General features: G+C 51.5%; 2 protein-coding genes across 8 annotated transcripts in view; both read left to right on the forward strand.

Moving 5' to 3' along the window:
* The window catches only part of SCAMP2 (secretory carrier membrane protein 2), a 34,082-nt gene extending 29,620 nt beyond the window's left edge, over positions 1-4,462 (forward strand). For both annotated transcript variants that reach the window (XM_006753711.2, XM_006753712.2), the window contains exons 8-9: positions 2,624-2,741; positions 2,954-4,462. In XM_006753711.2, the coding sequence (XP_006753774.1) occupies positions 2,624-2,741; positions 2,954-3,088 (253 nt within the window). In that variant the 3' untranslated portion in view covers positions 3,089-4,462. The remainder of the gene's footprint in view (positions 1-2,623; positions 2,742-2,953) is intronic.
* Positions 4,463-5,113: 651 nt separating this feature from the next.
* ULK3 (unc-51 like kinase 3) overlaps positions 5,114-9,652 on the forward strand; it is a 7,708-nt gene continuing 3,169 nt past the window's right edge. For 4 of the 6 annotated variants that reach the window (XM_006753713.2, XM_006753715.2, XM_015564529.1 and 1 more), the window contains exons 1-9: positions 5,115-5,355; positions 6,056-6,196; positions 6,281-6,401; positions 6,957-7,061; positions 7,760-7,903; positions 8,115-8,197; positions 8,641-8,796; positions 8,977-9,082; positions 9,275-9,315. In XM_006753713.2, the coding sequence (XP_006753776.1) occupies positions 5,254-5,355; positions 6,056-6,196; positions 6,281-6,401; positions 6,957-7,061; positions 7,760-7,903; positions 8,115-8,197; positions 8,641-8,796; positions 8,977-9,082; positions 9,275-9,315 (999 nt within the window). In that variant the 5' untranslated portion in view covers positions 5,115-5,253. Of the gene's footprint in view, positions 5,356-5,620; positions 6,197-6,280; positions 6,402-6,956; positions 7,064-7,759; positions 7,904-8,114; positions 8,198-8,640; positions 8,797-8,976; positions 9,083-9,274; positions 9,316-9,652 lie in introns of all 6 variants that reach the window. The other 2 variants (XM_015564544.1, XM_006753714.2) reach the window with 2 other exon arrangements.

Genomic DNA, 9,652 nt, shown 5'->3' on the forward strand with positions numbered 1-9,652 from the left:
TAGCTTAGAGCTGAGCGGCGGCAGGCGGGGAACCTTGGCTTCCTCCATCACTGGAGCAAGGAAGCCTCCTGCTCACTTCAGCTGCGTGGCTGCCAGCCGCCATCTTTGTTGACAGTTAATTTGCATATCTCACTGATTAGCCAATGGGAAGCATAGTGGAGATAGGTTAATTACCCTTTTTGTCTTTTATTAGATAGGATAGATACTTACTTATTGCCATTTTAATTCTGTCTGCCTAGGTTTCTCTATTTCTTCTCATCACAGCTGTCCCTTTAGCATTTTGTGTAATGCTGGGTTGGTGGTGATGTACTCCTTTAGTCTTTTTTTTGGTCTTGGAAGCTCTTTATTGGACCATCTATTTTTAATGATAGCCTTGCTGGATATAGTAAACTTGGTCTCAGATCCTTGCTTTCCATTATCTTGAGTACTTTCATGCCATTCCCTTCTGGCCTGTAGAGTTTCTGATGAGAAATCAGGTGTCAGCCTTATGGAAGCTCCTTTGTAAGTAATAGTTTGCCTTTTCTCTTGGTGCCTTTAAGATTCTTTGTCTTTAATTTTTGGCATTTTAATTATGATATGTCTGGGTGTGGGTCTGTTTGGGTTCTTCTTACTTTTAACTCTCTGTGCCTCCTAAACTTGTGTGACTTTTCCCTTTCCAGGTTCGGGAAGTTTTCTACACTTCTTCAAACACATTCTCTATTCCTTTCTCCCTTTTTGCCTCTTCTGACACACATGTTATGTGAATATTGTTAAGTTTCATGTTGTCCCTCAGGTCCCTTAAGCTGTCCTCCTGTTCTTTTTTTTAAAAAAAAATATATTTTATTGGGTTTTTTTCCTCCTGTTCTTTTAATTGTTTTTTTCTTTTTGGTTCTCTGATTGAGTGATTTTTTCAACCCTTTCTTCTAATTCACTGATTTGATCCTCAGCTTCCCCTAATCTGCTGTGTATTCCTTCCAATGTGTGTGTGTTTTTTTTAAGTTTTATAAGTTTGTTTTTAGAAGTGAAAATTTATTTTTTTCAAGAAAAAATATTTTAAATATAAAAACCAATGTGGCCCTAACTGGTTTGGCTCATTGGATAGAGCGTCAGCCTGCGGACTGAAAGGTCCCAGGTTCAATTCCGGTCAAGGGCATGTACCTTGGTTGCGGACACATGCGCAGTAGGGGTTGTGCAGGAGGCAGCTGATCGATGTTTCTCTCTCACCGATGTTTCTAACTATCCCTCTCCCTTCCTCTCTGTAAAAAATCAATAAAATATATATTTAAAACAAAAACAAACAAAAAAAACCCCAATGTTTTCTCTATTTGTGCTATGTCATTCTTTATTTCTGTTTTTATAGTTACTATATCTTTTCTCATGCTGTTGAGCATCTTTACCATCATTATTCTGAACTCTATATCAAATAAATTTCTTATCTCCATTTCATTTATCTCTTTGGAGAATTCTCTTGTTCTTTCATTTGTGGGTTGTTTCTTTGTCTCCTCATTTTGGCTGCCTGTTTGGGTTTGTGACTCTGTATTAGGTAGATCTGCTGCCCCTCTCATTCTCTAGTGCAGGACAGTGTCAAACACTGTTTCTAGCTAATTAGATCAGGCAAAGACTCAATGCTTCCAGAGACCCCTCTGCCTACAGCCTGATAGGATTCTGTCTTGAATAGCCTTCAGGCAATTGTCCACAGGTGTGGTGAGAGTTTTTTCAAGGGTGGGGCAATTGCTTCTTGCCTGGAGGCTAATTGTTATTCTCAGTCTCTTAATGGGCCTCAGAAACAGCCTGGGGCAAGGTGTTTTCCAATAGGGTTGTTCAGCTGTCTTCCCCCCAGGCAACGCTGCCTGTATAGCAAATGTCTGCGAGAGTTTCCTTAAAAAAAAAAAACGATTTTAAGAGAGAGAAGAGGAGAGGGAGAGAGAAACATCAATAAGAGGGAAACATTTATCAGCTGCCTCCTGCACGCCTCCTTCCAGGGATGGAGCCCATAACCTGGGAATGTGCCCTGACTGTGAATCAAACCGGCAACCTTTTGGTGCATGGGATGATGCTCAACCTACCTAGCCACACTGGCCAGGGCCCTTTGCTGAAGAGACCATTCTTTCCTCATTGAGTGGTCTTGGCACCTTGTGAAAACCAGTTGATGGTAGATGTGTGGGTTTGTTTCTGGGCTCTTATTTATATTCCATCAACCTCTATATTGTATATGTCTGTCCTCATGCCAGTACCACACTGTTTTGTTAACTGTAGCTTGGTAGTAAGTTTTTAACTCATGAAGCATGAGGATATTTCCTTTTATAGATGAAAAAGCTGGAGCTCAGGGAGGAGACATGTTCGCAGGCAGGGCCTGTCCGTGCCCCAGTGGGAGGAGCTGAGGTGACAGGACGAATGCAGCTCGTTGGCCAGTAGTTCTCTTTTTCAAAGGGTGGGCTGTCGGGAATGATCAGCCGTACTTCCCATATCCCCCCAAACCCCCAAAACAGCAGATAAAGTGCTGCTCCTGACTGAGGTTAGCAGCCACATCCCTTCCAGACCTCACATGGCCCAAAGATTCCATGTGGGCAGTGGAGAAAAGCCCCTCATAGGACCTCTGGGGCCCACTTCTACTATACCCTCTCAACTCCTCTTCCCTTTGTAGTGGTTGGATTGCAGCCCTGTCTACGCTGAAGCAAGACTTGGCCGTGTCAATCATCATGATGGTGGTAGCTGGCTTCTTCACACTCTGTGCTGTGCTCTCACTCTTCCTTCTAAAGCGGGTGAGTGGTGGGTGCCGGGCCCACAGCTAACCTGAGGAAGCAGGCTCCTCTCTCCAGCCTTGCTACGGGGGTGTTCATCACTACAGCAGTTGGGACTGCTATGTCCCCAAACGTCCAGTGGCTTTCTCCAAGGCTCTGGTGGGAGGTCAGTCAGCATGGGTTCCTTGTGGGCCTACAGGACAGGCTTCTCTTACCACAGCCTTTTTCCCCAGGTGCACTCTCTGTACCGCCGGACTGGGGCCAGCTTCCAGCAAGCTCAAGAGGAATTTTCCCAGGGCATCTTCAGCAACAGGACCTTCCGCAGCGCTGCCTCATCTGCTGCCCGAGGAGCCTTCCAAGGGAATTAGTCCTGACTCTCTTCCCTGTGCCCCAGCCATTTTTCCTGCCTGCCTTCTGAGCTGCACTTTCCGTGGGTGCCTTAAGCAGTGCTATGGCCAGCACAAACCTGGAGAGGGTCTTGCTGTGGCTCTTCCTCCTTCCTCAGCAACCAGCTTTCCCTTCCACCCAAGGGAAGGGGAGGGAGGGACAGGAACTTTTTTCACATAAGAGAAAAGGGGGGAAAAAAGTTTTTCTTCTCTGGTGGTGGTTTGGTAGGATTCTTTTGTCCCTCTGAAGCAGTGGGACTGAGGTTCTCTTTTCCCTCCACACACACACATATGCACATATGTACACACTTGGGATCACTGGCCAACCTGGGCCTACCCAGCTGGCGTTGTATTTCTGCCAGGGGCCTGGGCCTCCGCTCATCCCCTAGAAACCTGGCCTGAATCTGGCTTCACAGCCCCAGCCTGTGGCTTCCATAGTCCTGCCCTCCCTTCCTGCTGGGCTGGGATGACCTACCAAGGGCTCCCCTTTATATGAGCTATGGCCTGGGCTGGTGGACAGCTCTGTTCCCCCAGATCACTCTGATTAGGTCTCTGGGCTTCCAGAACTTCTGGCCGGTTCCTCAGCCTCTTCTCTGCTTCATATTTCTCACAAACAGATTCATAGCCCTATCGGCCACCTGCACCTTCCAGCTGTGGGCAGCACCCTGTGCCATCTGGGGCCCTCCCTGGGCCCTCCCCTCCTTAGACTTACTGAATGTGCATTGGGGTTGGTTGGGATTTGGGGATGGGCAGGAACAGAGGACAACCTGTGTTGTCCTGCCCAGCCTTTAACAATCTTCTAGGAGGAGTTTGTGTGACTGTCCCGGTGTGGGTTGTTTGTCCATTTGTTTTGATTTCCTCTTCTCCTGGGGGACAGCTGTGCTCTGCCTTGGCCTCACATTCTAACCGTTTGTTCCCTCATCAGCAATATCTAGCTTGTATGACTCTTAGGAAGGGCAGGTAGAATCAGTTCAGAACTGAATCCTTCAGACTGGTCTCATGAGCCAGAGTTCCAGACTCATCCTCCAGGGTTCTCCCATACCCCGAGTAGAAGTAGAGTCTAGGTCACTTTCCACTGGTCCTAGGGATTCCCCAGGCAGTGTGTCACTGTGATGAGCACCTAGGAGTCCACCATTAACACCTGCACCCTGCTCTGCTGTGGACTGAGGGAACTTCTCAAAAAGCAGACCAATCCAGAGGCAGCCCTGTCTATAGCCCACTCCACTCCAGAGCCACTGAATGATGATTTAATGACAGTGACCAAGGTTTTGTAAATTTCTGGTACTTTTTTTCTCCATGTACAAAGGTATATGTTGTTTCAATGTTGTGCTTAAATAAAGACATTTTCAGACAACACTGGTTCTAATGTCTGCTGGACTTGGATGGATGTGCATGGCCCCCAGTAGTAGTGGCTGAAGTGCTCTATCTGTGGGTGTGAGGGGTCAGTCAACATGCTGCCCTCCCCCTGTCTCTGGCTGGTCTGTGACAGGCTAAGCCTCTCACCCCTGGGGGAAAGTCCCTTCCTGAGATAAATATTGGCCTCTTCCATTATACTTTTTTTCTTTTTCTTTTTTAAGAAAATATTCTCACAGATTTTATTGATTTGAGAGAAACAGATTTGTTATTCCACTTAGGTGTTCATTGGTTGATTCTTGTACGTGCCCTGACTGGGGATGTCTGCAACCTTGGCACATGTCCCAGTAATTCCACTTTCAGAGCTGCTGGTCTTGGGAGGAGGGGCCTCTTTGAATCCCCTGCCCCCCTAACCCTTCTTGGTCCTCTCGTGGGCGATCTCTAACATCGTAACGGAGCCCAAATGGGATTCCTGATGACCTCGTGTGCGGGTCTCTAGTTCCTCCCTTTGGCCCGCGGGGGCCTCAGCATCACCACGTGGATCTTGCGGATCATGTGATTTCTAGTGCTGACGGCGGCCGAGGAGGGGCAGCACAGCCGAGCCGCGCAGAAAGCAGCGGGAGGAAGAGTCTCTAGGACGCGGGAGCCTGGCCCCGCCCCTCCGGGTGCACTTCCGGCGGCAGCGAGGAGTCGGGCAGTTGCCGCGCACCCTCTTCCGCTCTCCACGCTGGACTCCGGCCGGAACCCGCCCCGAGAAGCAGGAAGCGCCCGGTGGCTGGTGCCGGGTGGTCAGGATGGCGGGGTCCAGCTGGGGTCCCCCGCGGTTGGATGGCTTCATTCTCACCGAGCGCCTGGGCAGTGGCACGTACGCCACGGTCTACAAGGCCTACGCCAAGGTGGGGGCGAGGCGCAGCCGGAATCGGGCTTGAGAACCTCTGAGCGCCGGGCCGCGTGCCCGCCAGACCCTGAGCGAGCCCAGGCGGGTGGCAGGCTGGGAACCCAGGGAGGTTAGGGCCTGAGAGCAGTTAGGTACCACGGCCTGACTTGTCCAGATCGGGTGTTCGGTTGACGAGGTGGGAGCTGACTGCCCCCCATAGGTCTTAAAAACAAACACGTACACACAAACACATACCCACACCTGTGTTTTGTTTGGAGATGCAGGTGGAGACCTGGAGGGAGCCTCGTGTCAGTGTCTTAAAAATGGGCTTAAATGTATTCATTGGTTGATTCTTGTATGTGCCCTGACTGGGAGGACACCTGGTGGGCTGGGAGGAGTCTTGGACAGGGTTCTGGAAGGCTGGACCCACTTAGGAAGCAATCTGGGCAGTTCTAGAACATGGAATGAAGGACATGCCTTAGTGGGAGCACTCTAGAAGGGCTAATAGGACTAAGAGAGGGTTTAAGAACACCAGGCTGGGTGGGGAGGCCAGAATCCCATAATCGGGTTCTCATTAGCCTGAGAAGGGGAAGGTTGGATGCTGGTGTGAGTGGGTAAGCCCAGTGAGGGGAGAAGGGTAGAGGGAATCAGAGCCTTTCTGGCCAGGCATGGGCCCTGGCTTGCTCAAGGTAGAGCCCTCAAATCTCCTGCCTCCGTAGAAGGACACTCGAGAGGTGGTAGCCATAAAATGTGTGGCCAAGAAGAGCCTGAACAAGGCATCCGTGGAAAACCTCCTGACAGAGATTGAAATCCTCAAGGGCATTCGACACCCCCACATCGTCCAACTGAAAGACTTCCAGGTGCGGGCCTGTGGTTCAGCCAGCCGCGAAGGAGACTGGAGAAGAGACACTCCCTTCAGATTGCCTTTTTGCCTCTAACCACAGTGGGACAGTGACAACATCTACCTCATCATGGAGTTCTGTGCAGGAGGTGACCTGTCTCGCTTCATCCATACCCGCCGGATTCTGCCTGAGAAGGTGGCTCGTGTCTTCATGCAGCAGATGGGTAAGAACCTCTGACCCCAGACTTCCCATGGTCTCTGTCCTCCCTCTGCACCTGACCCAGGCTTGGAGCTGCTGCGCTCTTAGCAGTTGCCTCCTTTCCCAGCTCGGATTTATAGGCCCTGTCTTTGTCATGTGCCCATCCCTAGCTTAAGGCTGTTACTAGAGAAAGGTAGGTGCCTTAAGCTGTAAGAAGTCCAGATTTTCTACATGCAGAAGATAATAGAAAGACCTTGTAGGACACATCAGGGCCCACTGGGTTGTATCTAAGTGCTTTGCCAAAAGAAAGAGCAAAAGTTGAAAGGGCTGGGGCACCCAGGGAAGCTTCTAGGAGGAGAGGAGACTTGCAGAGTGGCCCGAGGGAGGAAAGATGGCACTGAGGATGGGAGTGGGGGGTTCTTAGAAGTGGCAGGAACCTGGTACTTTTATGTAAAGCATTCAGAAGGCCAGAACTGGGGTCATGCAGGCTTGAAGAAGCAGATGTAAGTCAGGGAAGGCAAGAGGCAGGTGGGAGATGGGTCCCTCTGACCTGTTTCTCTGCATGTGTCCTGTTGCCCAGCTAGTGCCCTGCAGTTTCTGCACGCACGAAACATATCTCACCTGGATCTGAAGCCACAGAACATTCTGCTGAGCTCCTTGGAGAAGCCCCACCTTAAACTGGCAGGTGTGCATCTGGAACAGCAGCGGAAAGCTGGGCCTGGGTCTCCACAACAGTCTGTGAGCTGTTCTGGGTCTTTAGGACTGAATGGAGCTTCAGGGTTTGGAGGGTGGGTGTGCACTCAGCAGCCCTGGTTCTTGTGGCGCCCTCTATCGAGTCATCAAACAGCAACAGGCTGGGAGATCCAGAAACAGGCCCCATCACTAAAAGGTAGGGCCTTTCTCAGCCATCCACACTGGATTCCAGCAATGTAATGCTTAGGATCAGGGCCAGGACTTGGTGGGTCACCAGAATTGAAGCTCAAGCTGTAACTCAACCTGCAGCAGTGTTGGAGGGAGTTAGGTGGGGGAGGGGTGGTTGTGGTCCCTGATAGGATTTGGAAAAGAATTTGCTTGAGGCTAGAGAGGGTATAACCTGCTTGATGGGACAGTGAGCCATTATCTTCATAGCTGATGTGAGCAGGGTGGGCTTCCTGGAAAAGTACCTGAGGGGGGCTGTGTGTGATGGGTAGGACTTATGCCCCCACTGAAAGATGCAGGAGGGTGTTGGAGGTTAATAGTGAGCTAAGACTGGGAAGTAGGATTGATCCTGGTGAATCTGGAAGGCAGGGAGGAGTCCTGTGCTGGAGCTCAGGGTAAGGCTTCAAAGGCCAAGAGCAGAGGCAGCTGGAATTTGAGCCCTGCTGCCTGGCCTCTTGCCTGCAGACTTCGGCTTCTCACAGCACATGTCCCCGTGGGATGAGAAGCATGTGCTCCGCGGCTCCCCTCTCTACATGGCCCCCGAGATGGTGTGTCGGCGGCAGTACGATGCCCGTGTGGACCTCTGGTCCGTGGGGGTCATTCTGTATGGTGAGAGCTCTGTCCCCTGCCCCCACCCTGTGAGGCCTGCACTGGGTGTCCTCAGGCATGCCCTCCCTGGCCACTCCTGAAGGGCTTTAATGAGAAGGCTGACTTTAATGTCCCTGAGCCCCTGCTCTGGGGGTTATCAGGCCCTCCCAGGAGGGGGCCAGGCCAGGCTGCACCCTGTTCCTCCCAGCTTGCCCTCTGCCTCCCTCCACAGAAGCCCTCTTCGGGCAGCCCCCCTTTGCCTCCAGGTCGTTCACAGAGCTGGAAGAGAAGATCCGGAGTAATCGGGTTATCGAGGTGGGTCCTGCAGGGCCTCAGCAACCTGTTTGGGACAGAGGGAAGCAGAGCCCTCAGGTTGGAGACCTCACTATCCCTGCACGGACTGGGGTGTGGGCTATAGGTACCTTGTGGTGCGGGGCATGCTTGAAGCTCCATTCAGTTCTAGGGACCTAGATCAGCCCACAGATTGTGTAGACCCAGGCCCAGTTTTCCCAAAAGCAAAAGCCTGGGAAGGAAGAACCCGAATTAGGATTCTACAACAGCTCAGGGCTCCAGGGAGGGCGTGGGCAGGAACCTGGGCAGGAGGCTTGGCTCTCCACTGCCTTCATCACCCAGACGTGTCACTGTTCCTCTTGGCTCTCAGATTCTCCACCTGTCAGACATGTACCTCTGGGGCATACCAGGACAGGGTTGGGGAGGTTCTGGAGCCCAGTGTGACCTGTCCCCCACCCTCCCCTCAGCTTCCCCTTCGGCCCCAGCTCTCCCCAGACTGCCAGGACCTGCTACGGCGGCTCCTAGAGCGGGACCCTGGTCGTCGCATCTCCTTCCAGGACTTCTTTGCCCACCCCTGGGTGGACCTGGACCATATGCCCAGTGAGGAGAGCCTGGCACAAGCAGTGAGTAGGCCACTAGGGATGGGCTGGGGTGAAGGCAGGTTGGGGGTCTCATCTACACTTTTTGGTGGTAAACAGGGGGCTTGCTCCCAGGTGGACAAGGGTGGGCTCAGGGGACCTGCTGTTCCCATTTTATGGTGAGCAGAGGGGTGGGCATGACTCCCTGATCTGCCCATCCTCCAGACCATCCTGGTGGTGCAGGCTGTGAAGAAGGACCAGGAGGGGGATGCTGCGGCTGCCTTATCGCTCTACTGCAAGGCTCTGGACTTCTTTGTGCCTGCCCTGCACTGTAAGTGCATAGAGCTCTGGGTGTAGCAGGGCTGGGTCGGCCATAGCTGTGTGGATGGATTCCAGAAGCATGTCCCCATTCATAATTTGATGGGAGACAAGGCAGAGGATAAATCTAGAACTTAGTGCTTTTGAGGATTCTAGAGGGTTTGGTGTGGGGCAGGGTCCTCATATAAACCACCACTGTTTGCAGACGAAGTGGATGCACAGCGGAAGGAGGCAATTAAGGCAAAGGTGGGTGAGCAAGTCCCCTGGAGGAAACTGATGAGGGGTCCTGGGGCTGCCTGAGACTGGCTCTCTTAGAACCGGGACTTCCTGTCCTGGGAAGGGGTCAGGCCGGCCCCTGACATTTCAGCTTGGGACAGTCACTGAGGACCTAGAGCAGTGATGGTGAACCTTTTGAGCTCGGCGTGTCAGCATTTTGAAAAACCCTAACTTAACTCTGGTGCCGTGTCACATATAGAAATTTTTTGATATTTGCAAGCATAGTAAAACAAAGATTTATATCTTTGATATTTATTTTATATATTTAAATGCCATTTAACAAAGAAAAATCAACCAAAAAAATGAG

Source organism: Myotis davidii, unplaced genomic scaffold (assembly GCF_000327345.1).
Source record: "Myotis davidii unplaced genomic scaffold, ASM32734v1 scaffold992, whole genome shotgun sequence".
Taxonomy (NCBI): Eukaryota; Metazoa; Chordata; class Mammalia; order Chiroptera; family Vespertilionidae; genus Myotis; species Myotis davidii.